Here is a 16,774-nt window from a genome sequence, read left to right as displayed (position 1 = left end):
TGCTTACCAGAAAGTAATGATAAATAGGCATCTGTTAATCACAACATATCACAGAATCGCTCTGCAAACATTGATGGTGAATAAAAATGATCCAATCATAGAACGCAACTTGTAACTCCCATAAAGCCACCAGAATCATGAACTCCAAAGACAGGGTAAGTGTAGTCACCCAGTCAATAGGTCAGCGATACAATTAGTAACGGCACACAGTCATCATGATGTGTATAAAACCGTGGCTCTCAGCGTGTACTACAGAGCTAATTAGAGATCTAAAGGAGATTGTGCAATCAGATTGTATAGGAAGTGGGTGGAAGGTATTATTGCAATGAGAGAGGTATGGTCCTGAGTGGTGAAAAAAACATCCAATCACACCTTCTGTGATGCAACAAGGAAGTGAAGGCTTCTGCAAGATGGCCTAACAGGAAGTAAAAGCTGAGAAGTTGTTGGAATCGGAAAAATTCTTTCACTGGATTCCTAAGACAAGAAGAACAATTCCAATGAATATCAAATGGTCTGTGAGGCTGGGTTCACATATGGGCATGCAGCGGCTCACAGCAGGAATCCGGTGCGTCCCTGTTCATTGTTTCAGGTCCTTTCTCAGCCTGAATTCAGACCTGAAATGGACCAAAAGATGCACATCGCACCGGAGCCGCTGCGTAGATATGTGAACCGGCTCCATAGAGAGCCGGTCACAATCTCCTGCTATTGCAAATTGGATGCGGAGAAAACCACATCCAATTCACAATAGTGTGAACCCAGCCTTAAAAGGAATTCTGCTATTACCGCTGTTTTGCCAAACATGCATGGAGAGGCCATTGAATTGCCTTGTATCCCACAGGATGATGTTGAATGGCAGAAATAAACTGATAACAGATAAGATAAAGGCTGAGTTCAGAAGCATCAAGGAAAAAGTCTGTGTGGGGACAAGGTAGCTCACCTTTACAATCAATGCAGATGGGGATTGTCTTTTTTTTTTACTTCTGGAAATAGCTATGCTAGTATGGAGTTTGTTATGAATATGATTTGCACAATGGGTTCATATTTTTCCTTTAATATCTGCAGAATATTTCAATTTTCTAGAAGTGGTAAGATTGCCTTATTGTTTGTTCATTACATGTCATTTCAGCATGACTCCCCGGAGCCTTAGTTATTGTTGTTTATGGACATTGCCTGTTTATTTAGGACAAGAATATGGCTCCTTTGAGTAACATACTATGTAAGCTTGAGAGGAGTTATGCATTGTGCTCTCAGGAGTTTTTAAACACAAGTAGAATTTTGAAGAGTACAGCATTTCAATTACATTTCAATTACTCCTATGTGAGAAAATCTTTTATCTTGTTCTGAGAGGTAATGTGAGGAACATTAAAACCTACATAAATCATTCCTGGTTTATTATATCTTATACCAAGCTGTAATGTACACTTAGCTTTGGTCAGGTGCATAGACTTTGTTATAGTTATCACTACAAACTGAAGGGGCTTTTAAAACTGTTGCCAGAAACATACCAGATAAGTTAAAAATTGATATTATTTTCCTCCCGTGTATCCTTGTTATGCTTAGTCATCCGCAGTTATACAGTAATTGTATTATTTACATTATATTACTGCTTTCCCTATTTTGATATATCTGGTATAAAAATAACTGTCAGAATGAGCAATTTTACCCACCAAAAGGCTCAATTTACTAAAGCATAACACCTGGTAGCCTCGTAAGACCCCTTTCACACTGAGGCGCTTTTCAGGTGCTTTCATGCTAAAAAAAAAGTGCCTCAAAAAAGCTCATGAAAATCTATTTCCATTCAAATCAATGAATGCTTTTCACACTGGGGCAGTGCGCTGGCAGGGCGGTGAAAAAAATGCCCCTCTCCATTGAAATGAATTGAAAGCTCTTCAAAAGCTCCCAAAAAACTCCTCAAAAGCACCTAAAAGGCTCTTCCAATGGGCTGAGTCTTTTACTGGCAGTTTAGAAGCGCCTCAGTGTGAAAGGGGCCTGTGTGCTTTTTTCCCCTCATATTAACAATTGTTTTTTTTGATAAGCATGAATTGGCTACATTTACTGAACTGCGTATTGTATAATGCCTGAAAAACAAACCTAAGCTGTATTTAAAGCCTGTGTTTAAAAAAAAAAAAAACTTGTGTCAGCCAATAAATATCTTAACACATGTCAATACCCTGTGTTTATGCAGCATGTGTTCAGCATTTTTAAAGCCTTATAAATGCCCTTCTACGCCTGCCATAAATATCACAATGGGCACCTCGCAGTGCTTTTCACACAGGAGTGGTAGCATTGTGTTAAACATTAGTTTTGGAAGTGAACAAGAAGTAATGTTATATATCTAAAGTTCTACACATCTGTTGATACAACCAAACTCAGCCATATTGATACTTGCAGTCCCACATGTTTAGAATGTATAGAGGAATGTGGCAGAATCTGCATAGCAAAGGAGTTATCTTCAGCCCACCTGGTGTGCACAAAGCTTCAAAGACAGTATGGCGCCGGGCTGTCTGTAAGGACAAAGAAGATAATTAATGAGCGGGAGGGGCGTCCGAGATCGAACCACAAGATGGGAACCCAGTCGGAGCAGTTGCAATTCATGGGCAGACACTGCCCCCCAGAGGCCAAGTATGGCAGGACTGTCCGAGGTTGTTAGCCTGGGGGAGGAGACGCCCCAGAGACGCTGATTGGTCCACAGGCAAAGTAGGATGGGCTATGGGGTGTGGTATGGCTAAGGTATGTTTATCAAAAAGTGTTGCAACAATGAGTTCGGCCTCTGATTCCATCAGGAGGTCCAGTCACGAGGGTCGGATAAGTATAAGGCTTATATTGTATTCTGATTGTATGCTATGTATTATTGTAACTTCTATTGATACTTTATGCACGCTTTCTTATTTCCTTGGGAAATAAATGAGATTTAATTGATCTTAGACCGTGTATTGATTTCATAGCCAATGGTGGTAGTATTGTGATATTAACGATAGCATGTGCTTGGCGTATAGATAGACTAGCTAAACTATAGGGACTAGACAAAGTAATACATAACTGATAATAATAATAATAGATTGAATTTATCAGTTACTTCAATTAGACAGCATTCTGCTTTCATATGGCATCAATGCTTATCAGCCACCTCCATTTGATTTCAATGAAATTATAACTGCACCTTATGCCGCGTACACACGACCGAATTGTCCGGCGGACTTAGTTCGGCAAACAATCCGCCGGATTTTCTAATGAACGGACTAGGCCACACACGGACACTCCGAAATTCCGGCGATTTCTAACGCTATGACGTACAGCACGTACGACGGGACTAGAAAAAGGAAGTTCAATAGCCAGTAGCCAATAGCTTCCTTCTCGTACTTGCTTCTGAGCATGCGTCATTCTTAGTCCGCCGGACGAGCACACTGGCGAATGGATTGTCCGCTGAAAGCCAAGTCCTGCTGACAAATTTTGATGCAAAACTACTTTCTAAGTCTGCCGGACTTTATGATGAAAAAGTCTGCTGGAGCCCACACATGATCGAATTGTCCGGCGTAATGCGGTCCAGCGGACTAAGTCCGCCGGACAATTCGGCCGTGTGTACGCGGCATTAGCAGCACCTAGGGCTATGGTGTGCTAGTGAAAAATTGATAAAGTGTTAAATGAGCACTTGAGGAGAGGCAGTGAAGGTTCCTATATCCCAGAATGCACTGGGAAATGACAGGAAACGAGGACAGAGCAGTTTGCCACTTCCTGGTTTTACAGAGTAGCCGTGTGGTAACACCATTTGTTTCTGTGTACAGGCAAAAGCTACAACCCAGCCAGCAATACTGACAGTGCCATGTAGGAGCAGAGGCACTGAGGATTATTTTCAGTGGTAAAGCTTTTTTTCCAGCAAAATTGAGCTGGACCAAGGCAAGTGTCAGAGAGATCAAAGTATACTAAGCCATCTTACAGAGAATTAAAAAAAAATGTCTGCCATCACACCACAACTTAACCATGCCTCAAAGCAGATCATTTTCTAGTGGGAAGGGCTTCCCCTTTAAGCCCTTTCCACTAGAAAAGCAACACTTTAATGGGCATTTATCAAGCATTGTTGAAGCTTTTCCAATACTTCATAAACGCAACAAAAACATATCTTCATAATCAACACGTGTGAACGAGCCCTTAGAGTACTTTATTCTAAACTTTTTGCAAAGTCTGAACTGCTATGAATAAAAGATAACATTTGGATGTATTGTATTGTATGTGCTACTCCTTTTTAATTTTGCTAATTTATAAGGAAGTATATGCTCTTCTCACTAATCATTTATTTAGGGTGGACACAAGGGGTATAAAAAGCTAAAAAAAAAAAAAAAAACGCATCAACATGACCTCAAAAATACAGTCTGCCTTTGCGTGGGAATGATTCACTGCTCAGTTTCCTTTTCATAGATTCTGACAGACTTTTTATGGTGTATGGCTTTCTCTTTTGAAGGCACAATCCTCTGTTGCTTATTTTCAGACTTCGTGTTCTGCACTCTTGCTGCTTTTCTTCTTCCACCTGTGTTGCTTTTCCTATTATTTTGCTCTCAACAAACATATTTCCCTCTTCTGGCATCCATCTCTGCCACTGCTCTCATTCATTCAACACACTGCAATTATATTGCATTGGAATCAAGGTACGGTAGTCAAGAGGATGCCAAATAGGCTGTGGGTTACCATAGATACCCAATGACTGCCCGGAGCGCTCTTTATTTTTTATAAAAAATTTTATGAGATACATAGGAAAATGTTTGATTTAAAAAAAAAAAAAATCAAACTGCACTTTTCTTTTTAAGCAAAATATTCCATTTATATAATAGCAATATACTACCTTGTACACTAGTTTTATCCTGGAAAAACTTTACAGGTTCTTCTTTTTCAACAGAATAAGTTGATCGAAAAGGCGCACTTCTCTGTTTCACTACAGAACAAACGGGTGACTTGGAAGACAATCTGGCAGAACCAAATGGCTGTTTCTGATCTGCAGACTCTGTAAGCCTAAAGTAGTAAAACAAACATAATAATATAAAGTGAAGTATAACACATTTTAATCAGAAAATAAACAATCTAGTGTCAAACCTTGAAGTCTACTTATACAGGTTTCTACAGGGCTTTGACAGTGAATATTTTATACCAATTCAAGCACAGTGCCTGGCATCTCATACCCAGATTATTTATAATTGAATGAATGTGCACCAAGCAAATGTAGACATCCGGCAAATGTTGCAGTGAACTGTCAAAACGCCTTTTAACCTGGCAGGCAAATTTATCATCTGGAGCTCTCCGTGGTGCTGAAACTGTTTTACAGCTTCAAGACCAAGTGCGGTAATTACACAGAAAAGAAAAAAAAATGTGTACCCATAATTCATAAGAAAGAATCAGCCTGCACTTACAGTGATTGTGCAGCCCTCTGCCATAATGATACCAGCCAGAATGTCCTCCAGCATTGGGTAGGTACTTTGACTCAGGTTCCACAAAAATAGGAGAAACCTTCCCAAAGAAACAGTTCTTATGGGGGGGGGGGGGGTTGAGGTGGCTGCATTAAGCTGCTCCCTTCCCCATTCTATATGCAGGTATGAACAGTAAACACTGCAGCCCATATTTGGTTTTAGTCCCAATGAGGGATGTAGTACCCATATTTGAACATACTGGTAAATATGAAACATAAAACATTACTTTGATTAGAATTTTTATTTATTTGCATTCTATTTCACCAGTGAGGTGGTGACAAATGACTTGTCCCCCATGGGGGCAGGTAGGTGGCAATAAGCCACCCCTTGCAGGCACTGGTGCTTTGGGAAGGATACCCCTATTTTTGAGGAACACCTCTAATAGCCTCCCCAATAGTGAAGAGCCAGCAGACTTGTATGAACATTCCAGGGGGCAGAACAATGCAAGAACAACTATTCCCAGATCAGTGAATGCTTTATTTGTTGGACAAATGTTGAGTGAATATACGTGGACCTGTGCTTAATGTTGAACGGTACATTTTTACCTGATTTTGTGGCTAAACCTACTAATATACAATCACTAATAGTGTAATAATTTAATGCATTGACACTTTAAAGTATGTTTACCCTCTATGATACATCATTACATTGTTGGCAAAAAGAAAAAGATTTGGGGACACAGAAAGGTTGCTATTAATTGAATAAAATGGAATCCTTAATAAAGTAGTTTAAAGCATTTCAATTGTACAAAAAAAACGAAAATATTGCCAAACTGGGGCTTCTCTGACCTAATTAGAGTGGATCTCTGTACTAAAAAAAATTCAGCAGCTACAAATACTGTAACTGTTGAATTTTAATAAAAGGACACTCACCTGTCCAGGGGTCCAGTGCTTTGCTCACCTAAACCGGTTCTTCGGGTCCCTGGCGCCAGCATGTGTATTGTGGGCAGCTGGCTGTGATTCCTTGGAGCTCCTTTCTGGGACTTGTGACATGTCCCAAAAGACTGGGGCGGGAAAAGGGGGTGGGGTGTAGAGGACTTTTAGTTGCGATCCAAAACCAGGTTTTGATAGGTGACCGTCTATTTGCCTTTAGTAAATAAATCCTCATATGCCTATGTGCTCATGGGTGGGTTCAGGACTGCGTCGATTAAAGCATTTGTTAACCCCCCAAAAAAACAGATCCTTTTCCCTTAAAGCATGTTATACAGCACAGCGCATGTGCTGTGTCATTTGGCCTCCCGTATACCCTAAAAAACCTGTCTGATCCTGCCTGGCTATGCTCTCCCCTCTGCAAACACACCACAATAATCATGGCTGCTGAGCTCTGACATCATAGTCAGTTTGGGTGATTCCGTCTGCTGAAGCTCTCGTGTCTGTATCTTGTCTGTGTCTCCTGTGTTCTAATCCCAAACCATCCCCCTCCCCGCTGATGTCAAATCTGCTACCAAATGCTGCCATCCTCGCTAACATTATAAAGTTTCCTTCTGCCTGTGTTCTGTAAAAAATCTGACTGATTGTACCTTTATGAGCTCCATTCCCGCCGCTCAGCTGACACACAGTAATCTCTCTCTTGCCCCCTCCTCCCCAGCAGACATCAGCGGGAGGGCTCGGCCCTGCCCACTGCAGCTGCGAGCTGGAGAGACAGGGCAGGAGAGAAATCAGCTGAGCTCCCAGAGCAGAGCTCATACAGATACAATCAGGCATATTTTTTACAGAACACAGGCACATGGAAACTTCTTATAATGGTACAGAGAGGAGAGCAACATTTAGTAGAAGTGGGTTAACAACCACTTTAACCCCCCTGACGGTATTCCCGAGTCTGGCTCGGAGTGGAATTTTCATACCAAAAGCGGTATCCCCGAGCCAGACTCGGGACTGCATCGCTGGATCCAGGAGGAGGTTTACTTACCTTCTCCCTCTGATCCAGCGTTGTCTCCCCGCTGTACGAGCGAGCCGTGTCTCGCTCGATGCATCACATCGCCGATCTCCGTGCCCTGCGAGCGTTGCGACGCACGGGGACGGAGATCGCCGCCAAATTCAAAAAGTGAAACAAACAGTAAACATACAGTATAATGTAATCTTACAGATTACATTGCTGTATGTAAATATTTCACATCCCCTTTGTCCCTAGTGGTCTGCCCAGTGTCCTGCATGCAGTTTTATATAATAAAAACTGTTCTTTATGCCTGGAAACTGGAGATTGTCCATAGCAACCAAAACTGTCCTTTTACATCAAAAATGGTTTTAGACCAGCTAGAAAACAGCGATAATAAATTGGAATCACTCGCAGAATTGAGCGATAGCGATTTGTGGGGAGATCCGTCATCAAATACTGAAAAGTAATGACAGCGACAATTCTGCAACTGAGCAAATTTCAGTGTTTTTGATTTGATTACATTATTGAATAATTTTTATTATTGTTATATTATTATTTGGTACAATTATTTATAATTATTTATTATATTATAATTTATGATTTCATTTTTCAAACTTTATTATACCCGGGATGTCTGCTAGACTCTGGTTTGGACAGATTTAAGTGAGTTATTCCTAAGAATTGCAGGACTACAATATAAAACGCCAAATTTTCATGCAAAATAATGGTACCGCTTTTAGCACCTAAAATCCGAAATAATCGTACCGCCAGGGAGGTTAAATGCATTGCTAATGGTATACATCTAGAAGAATCACTGCAGAACAATATATCACCTTGAAACAAGTGTAAAATTGTTGATTATACAAGTATACCAAAGCATGCATATTAACCATATTCTGGGAGACAAATTCACAATGCTACTTCGCAAATAATAGTGAGACATTGGGTGAGATCTGTAGTACTGTGCAATACAGGTAACTAATCAATCTGACCACAGAAATGCATGTATGATCTTTAAAAAAATATCCATCCCAATCCTAGAAAAAAATTGTTATATTGCACAAGCTTGTAGTATGGTAATCCATGTAGACACAGCATGCATTTTTTGGAGTATGTATTTGGCTTAAGTAGCCTCTAGCACATAACTAGGGTGGTATACAGCATTTACAGGTCCATCACTTAGGTTACACAATATACATGGATCACTGCTCACAATATACATGGATCACAGATGAGCCTCTCATGATGTAGATAAACTGAATGTAAGTAAATAAGCATGGAACAATAAGCACAGAGGATGCTCAAAATGGGTACTGAGCTTCCTTCTTTGAGGACAACTAAATAGATTATCAGTTTAGTTGTCCTCAAAGAAAAAGGATCATCAGCCATTTTGATGTAATCCATGTCCTGGAAACAAGCCAGAAATTAGGAAAGTAAACATGGGGAGCATTTTAGCCAGGCTTCACGGGCAACAGAAAAGGCCTACATTTATGGCATTTGCATCAAAAATATTTTTACAAAAAACTGAATTTTTACCCACTGGTGCCTCTATGCAAGTACATACTGAATGATGCTCCAGTCACAAAATACAGTGCTAAGAGCCCATCTATGCAAAGACATGTGTGCACGCTGGATCTCACCCAAAACACTGAGTGCAGCCTTCTATTTTGTCCATCAAGTCACTGGCTTACAGAAAGTACCATCTGGCTAAGAAAAGACAGAGGAAGCTGGATATCTTCATGCAGATACTGCTCACCCTTACATGTTTTGCACACAGGCTTACCTAGAGGGCATGGCCAGTTTAAAATAGTATGGGCAAGCTGGCCAGAGAGAAAGTAGGTAAATAAGGCAACTATGATTGGCAATGGAAGGCTATATTTAGGAAGTGGAGGGATAGTATTTAACTGTAGGGGACATGACCACTGCAGCCTCTAAATGTTTATCACAACATAACCAAGTTCACTAAATATATATATATATATATATATATATATATATATATATATATATGTTTGGGTGGCTACACGCAACCTCACCTATGACAACAATGTACCATATGTGGAGTCCAAAAATCTTTGTGCAAGAGAGAGCTGACTGTTCCCCTTGCCCCCTTGAGTGATGCACTCATGTATTTTCTTATGCTCACCATACTAATTACAAATATGACTGTCTATGGCCAGATTAACATAAACATGTAGGATTACATTACCTGTTTTATATTTTTAGTTATAAATATTATCACCAAATAAGGAACTGTAGTCAACAAAAAATGCAAGCTATTTGACATTTTATATAAGTATCCCAAATGCATAAAATGTTTGAAAGTGATAAACCAAGAAGAATCCCAGGAAAAGCTATTTGGATCTTTTATGATTACAAGACAAATATTAAGCACTGTTATCAGGATCAGTTAAGATGATAAACCTATTTTGTGAACAAACATAAAATCTAAATGCAAAATATAAAATTTAAACAGGCTTATTTCACAATGCGCAGAATGTCAATGGTGGTGTTAAACGTATAACAGTGCACATTCCTCAATTTCTTTTTTGTCGGATGTAACACCTACTTACTACTTCAAAATAGTTATCAGTCAAACTCTCAGGCGCTTTTTACAGGCAGTTGACACTAGTGTGCCATTTCTCTAACTCATATTCATTTCGACTCCTTTACTCTTATAAATGTAGATGAGCCGGAAAACAGGACATAAATTTAAACTGTAAAGTTTTACTCTATAGAGATACATCAAGCTTATTTATGAAAAAAGTAGGCTTTTTTAATGCACAAAGGTGTACATTAAACCTTTGACAGGCCAGATACAGAACTAAAACGTGTTGTGTTCTGTACTTTCATTAAATTGTTCCCGAGACATTGTTTTTTCAATGAGTTCATGAGGACCACAAGCATCATGTTCTAGTTCTCCCCTCAATCAAAATTAAAATTAGTGCTGTATTTTACATGACACATTTGTTCCTTGTGCCTGAAGTTTAGCACTGTTTATTTTTGCCACTGAGCTTCTTGCACTGAGAACACAGAACAAATCTACAGCTCCCTAACCATAAAATAAAAAAAACATTGTATTCCTACCCAAAGGACCTCCTATCTTAGTCGAGGGGGCAGCCATCTTAACTGGGTCTAGAGGACAGTGATTGGTTGATGCAACAGAGCAAGAAGATTGAACTGGGCTGGTGGAGAAAGGGAGCTCAGTGGCGTCACCAGTCTGCAGAATGCAGTGAGAAATCCACTCTGGGGACCATGTCCTGCTGCAACTATTTTACTGTGCTGAGCATCTGGGAGAGAGTAGCACAAGGGAAACAGTGGTGTGTGGCCAGAGTTTGCTGGAGCTATCTGATGCTGTGCTGCCCCGGAGAAGAGGGCTGTCTGAGACTGCTGTGGCCATCATGCTCTGTGCATCGCTACATGTGAGGGGATGGTCCTGGAAGCAAGCAGGTGTGTAAGAAAGAGACAGCTGCTGCCAATGGATGAAAAGATCCCTGCCATAGCTGACCACAATCTCGTGAGAACTCAGAAGCAAAGTGACTGAGATCCTTCTCCCTGGGAGGGTGCGGTTAGGATGCCCGGTGAGACCAGACTGTACTACAGAGCACTCACACCACTTGTAAGGAGTGTGCCCAAGGACTGGTAAGAGAGTAACATCATACAAGTTAATCTACTGTCCACTGGGAACTTTTATGCTTTCTTCAAGGGTTCCCACCTTGTCGAACATTTTTTTCAATCAGTTACTGGCCAGTGGGATACAACTGAGACTGTTATAGCACTTTAGGACTGTGATTATACAATATTTCTAGGTAAATGCAGTTCAGTTCTGTTAATTACTGTCAAAAAACAACAGGTGTTTAATCATATCTCTCAGAGTAATGTTGTCTTATTGATTGTTTGTATACGCACACTTGCTAAACCTCTCTTTCAGGCTATGCTTGGCCTAATAAATTCTTTGAAGTAGCTCAAGGTGTGTCGGTAAATGCTGGGTGAGGAAGGTGTGTTATCTTCAGGTGTGCAGAGAAATCACAAAACAATTCAGTGTTTCCTCTGGGGGTAGTGCTACAAAGTAACGTCATTTCTTTAGCAACTCCGCTTACCTTGCTCTCCCTCACTCCAGCAGTCATGACAGCCTTCTAATCTCTAATGTAAGCACAGAGCAGGAGCTCTGGGAGGAGGGAGTAGAGTGACCGAAGCTGCAAACATCTTGAATAGCAGTGCTTCTGCTGTGAACTTTGAGGATGAATTTCTCCACAGTTTCTGCAGCTGCAAAGGTCAGTGAACACTTGTTTTAAAACCTGTTTACTTTTAACTGCAAATACTTAAATGGTCACAAATTCACTTTAAAGAGGAAGTAAACCCTGATGAGTTTACTTCCTCTTTGATTCCCTGCAAAGGTAAAGCATAATGGACTACTATGCATCACATAGTAGTCCATTATGTATCACTTACCTGACACAGGAGCCAGCGAAGTCACCGCTGTCCCCTGTAGTCCGGAGCATCCATCTTCTCGGTGGGTCTCGCTGCTCCGCCGCTGTCATTTGACAAAGCCACAATGACGTCACTCCCGCGCATGCGCACGGGAGCCTCCACTCACGGCATATCAGCGTTGACAGCGGTGCCTGTGTTTTGGCAAATATCTCCTAAACCGTGTAGGTTTAGGAGATATTTCTTGGACCTACAGGTAAGCCTTAATCTAGGCTTACCTGTAGATCAAAGTGGTTTGTAAGGGTTTACAACCACTTTAAGCCTTAACAAAAATTAATTCTGATGCATAATGTATACTCAAGTCACATTTTATTTATATGTGGGGGCCCCACTGATATGAATCAGCCTAATCTTGATATGAATAATCTCCAATCATTTTATGATTGTGTCCTAGCTAGTGTAACAGGCTGAAACACCACTTCATGCTACCAAAGAAGTGTAAAATAATTGTATAAGAGCTGCAGGAAGGAGAGCAAGAACACCTGTGGCACATTTCCACTTCCTGCCCTATGCTCTGCAGCAGCCATTTGTCGGGGAAAGATCTATTACATTACCTGGAGAGCGGACAAGGAGGTAAGGGCAATGAACACGATAACATGATTATAGTCACTTGCATGCCAGTGGCATGATCAGAGTTTATCCCCAGTTCCTGGAAGCCACTGTTTGAAAACAGATATCTTTATGAGAATATGCACCCACAGTTCTTCAAAGTCTCTCTGATTTTATGGAAATTATAATTATGAGTGGCTGCATAAAGTGTTTCACGTGTCTACTCTCCACACCAGAGGCTAATTTTGCAAAAGTCAGTTGAAAATAAACATGCCATTTGAGAAATATATAGCTAAAAGGCAGCCAGGCAAGTAGTATGGCAAAAAAGAAGGTCACCAATGGTGAACTTAAGGAGACGTATAAATTATTATTTATTGTTACGTAAATTATTAAAGCCCAATTAAACACTCTTAAATGTATCACTGCAATTCAGTGAAGCTAAAACACTAAGGCTGGGCTTACATATATGTGAATTGGATGCGGGTTTCCCGGCATGAGTTTTCCGACATATCTACGATTGTCAAAGTCTTTTGGATATCGGCCGTATACACAAACATCAACTTTCACCGGCGGCTATCAAGAAGCTACGAGGCCTCTGTTTACTGAAACCTGACCCCGAGACCGCAGTTTCACCTACTGAAGCTTACCGCACAAGGCAGCGACGCAAGCGGTGTTAGAGGAGACACAAACGCGGTAAGCGTGGAGGTATAGGCTAAGGGCTAAACCCACAAGGCCAGCTCTTCCAACACTTATGCTCTCTAATGTTTGCTCGCTGGAAAATAAACTGGACTCAATTCAACTCAGTTGGTCTAGACAGCACAAGACAAGAGATTGTTGTGCGTTTATCGTCACTGAAACATGGCTAAATAACAACATCCCAGATTCCTCCATTCAGCTACACGGGCTAACCTTCTACCAAAGATAGAGATTCATCACTGTCCGGTAAGACTCGTAGAGGTGGTCTGCATGTGTATATCAACAAAGAATGGTGTAACACTGATGTGGTGGTAACAAAACACTGCTCATCGCTGGTAGAGTTTATGTTTGTGACGTATCAACAATTCCATCTGCCGAGGGAGTTCACAGCCATTGTTATTGTCATGGTTTACATTCCCCAGTGTGTAAACGCTAAGGACGCGCTTCGCAAACTCTACAGCTCTATCAGCGAACATCAAACACCCCTGATGGCTTTTTCATTATTGCTGGCGACTTCAACCATGCAAACTTAAAGACAGTTTTGCCGAAGTTCTACCAACATGTGAATTTTGCAACAAGGGGAAACAACATACTGGATTTTGTTTATACAACAGAGAAAAATGCATACAAGGCTGAACCCCGCCCCCACCTTGGGTATTCAGATCACATCTCTGTTATGCTAATTCCAGCATACAAACCGTTGCTTACACTTGCAAAATCAGTTCAAAAAGAAATCACAGTATGGCCAGACAATGCTACCCCAGTACTGCAGGACTGCTTTCAGCACACAGATTGGAACATGTTTAAAGAGGCAACCACTTACAACAATCATACCACTCACAACAATCAGACTTACAAGAGTACACTGAAACAGTGACTGCTTACATCAAAAAGTGCATAGATGATGTGACAGTCACAAATTATTACCAAACGTCCCAACCAGAAGCCATGGATGACAGCAGAGGTTCATGGGCTGCTAAAGACCAGAGATGAGGTATTCAGATCAGGAGATAAAACAGCTCTCAAAACCGCAAGAGCCAATCTGTCTTATGGCATCAAGAAGGCAAAACAACAATATGCTAAAAAAAAATTAATAACACTTTAGCGACAGCAAAGACACACGGGCCCTGTGGCAAGCCATTCAGACCCTGTGGCAAGCCATTCAGACCATCACTGACTACAAGCCCCTGCCACAGGCCAATGATGATGATACTTCTCTCCCTGATGCACTCAACCATTTTTATGCAAGGTTTGAGATGCAGACCCAAACACCTTCACAAAAACTACTCATCTCCCGAAACGACTGGGCGCTCTGCTTTTCTCCAGCTGACGTACGGAAGACACTGTTCAGGATCAACCGGCTACTGGCCCTGATAACATACCTGGACATGTGCTGAGAGACTGTGCTGTACAGCTGACAGATGTCCTTACAGATATCTTTAACATTTTTGCTGAGCCAGGCGGTTGTCCCTACGTATCTTAAATCCACCATCATAATTGCAGTGCCAAAGAAGACACCTGTGTCCTGTTTGAATGACTATCGTCCCATAGCACTAACTCCAATAATGATGAAGTGCTTTGAGAGGTTACTCATGTATCACATTAAGTCCAGTCTTTCAAACACACTGGACCCATATAAGTTTGCATACCATCCAAACCATTCCATGGATGATGCAGTATCTTCTACTCTTCACTTGGCCCTTACCCACTTAGAACAGAAAGACTCTTATGTTAGAATGCTGTTCATTGACCTTAGCTCAGCATTTAATACAATAATTCCTCAGAAAAGTATCACTAAATTGAACTTGCTGGGCCTCAACCTGCCCCTCTGTAATTGGATCCTGGACTTTTAACAGGAAGACCTCAGTCAGTTAGTTTTGGCTGCAGCACATTGAGCACTACCACACTGAGCACAGGTGCCCCAAAGGGATGTGTGCTCAGCCCGCTGCTCTTCACACTGCTGACCCACGACTGTACTGTCAAGTTCAGCTCCAACCATATCATCAAGTTTGCGGATGACACAACTGTGGTAGGTCTCATTAGCAAAACAATGATGAAACTCTCTACAGAGAGGAAGTGGAACAACTGGTTAAATGGTGTAGTACAAACAACCTGTTCCTTAATGTAAACAAAACAAAGGAGGTTCTGATGGATTTTAGGAGAAATTCTGTTGATCACTCCCCACTGACCATCGACAGCTTGACTGTGGAGAGAGTAAGCAGTATTAAATTCCTGGGAGTGCACATATCAGAGGATCTTACCTGGACAACTAACATCACGTCACTAACCAAGAAGGCTCAACAGCGCCTATATTTTTTCCACTGCCTTAAAAAAGCCAGTCTCCCTCCATACATCCTTACTACATTTTATAGGGGAACCATTGAAAGCATGCTGACCAGCTGCATCATTGTCTGGTATAGGAACTGCAGTTCTGCTGACTGCAAGACCCTGCAGCGGTTAGTGAAGACGGCTGAAAAGATTATTGGTGCCTCTCTCCCCTCCATCCTGGACATTTTCCATACACGATGCTCCAGCAAAGCTACCAGTATCGTGAGGGATCCTACCCACCCCTCCCACAGTCTCTTTCAGCTCTTGCCATCAGGTGGAAGGTACCGGAGTATCAAAACCAGGACTGTCAGACTGCTCAACAGTTTTTTTTCCCCCAGGCTGTGAGAGCCCTCAACTTCGACCCTCTTTGAAACCTCTTCTACAACCTATAAATTGTGACCAGGAACGTCTCACGTCCCCTCCTTTTTAATCTTGAATATGCACTAGACTTTTATAAAAACTTGCTGCTACAAAGACTTTTGGAAACCTATAGTATATGTACAGTTACCTAGTTCCCAGATGTGTACAGGTTTTTTTATTCTTTGTATATTTATTTATAATTATGTTTAATTTATATGTAGCACCGTGACTTTTTGTAACAAAACACTGCGCTATTCTTAGCAAAAAATAAATAAACCACACAAGAGATGTATGTAGCACCGTGGCCCTGTGAGATACAAATTTCGTTCTACTGTATGTTCTTACATGTAGTAGAATGACAATAGAGCTTGACTTGACTTGACTTGATATATGTGAACCCGGCCTAATGAACACACCTCTTTACAGTTTTTTTTTATCTGCCAAGTGCTGCAGCAAGATTTAGAAAAACCCTGTGCCAGCATCACTAGGAAATTTGGACAGTTGCTCTCACACACAAGGAGCAGTCCAGCTCTCCTCCCAAATGGTGTTCAAATGCATAGCAGTGTTCGGGGAACACGAGTGATGTTGATTAGAGACTAAAAGAATTGCATATTATATTGTGTTTGTGCGACATAAAAATGCAACTGTGAAAGTTTTATTCGACAGGATCTCTGAATTCAGAAAATGTATAATGTTATGGTGTTTCAAGTGCGTTTTGATGGTAAAAATGTGTGGCTTGTGCTCGCAAAATGAAAAAATGACCATGGTAGGTGGAGGGTTAAGTCATTTCCTACTCCAAAGCAGTTCAGTGGAGCAGTCTTACTACAGGAGAGCTTATGTGTGAGAGCCATGGTCTGACCCCCTTATGTGCTGGCAGAACAGGGTTTTTTTTAACCTTTGCTTCAGCACTTTGCTGATAAAATAGGTAAAGAGAGGTATGTTTATTTCTGTATATGCTGCCTGAACTGCATAGCAGGTATAAAAAAACATAAAAAAATTAAATGGGAGTTGAGTTGGGCTTTAAA

General features: G+C 41.1%; 1 protein-coding gene across 1 annotated transcript in view; it reads right to left on the bottom strand.

Moving 5' to 3' along the window:
- ZBBX (zinc finger B-box domain containing) overlaps positions 1-16,774 on the bottom strand; it is a 350,269-nt gene that overhangs the window by 125,418 nt on the left and 208,077 nt on the right. Inside the window, exon 14 of the mRNA XM_077488037.1 lies at positions 4,835-5,001. Within this exon, the coding sequence (XP_077344163.1) occupies positions 4,835-5,001 (167 nt within the window). The remainder of the gene's footprint in view (positions 1-4,834; positions 5,002-16,774) is intronic.

The sequence above is a fragment of the Lithobates pipiens genome, unplaced genomic scaffold (assembly GCF_037356315.1).
Source record: "Lithobates pipiens isolate NorthernLeopardFrog02 unplaced genomic scaffold, aLitPip1_a1.2 Scaffold_18, whole genome shotgun sequence".
In the NCBI taxonomy this organism is placed as follows: domain Eukaryota; kingdom Metazoa; phylum Chordata; class Amphibia; order Anura; family Ranidae; genus Lithobates; species Lithobates pipiens.
The sequence above is the reverse complement of the archived record's forward strand: the minus strand, read 5'-3'. Positions and strand labels throughout refer to the sequence as shown.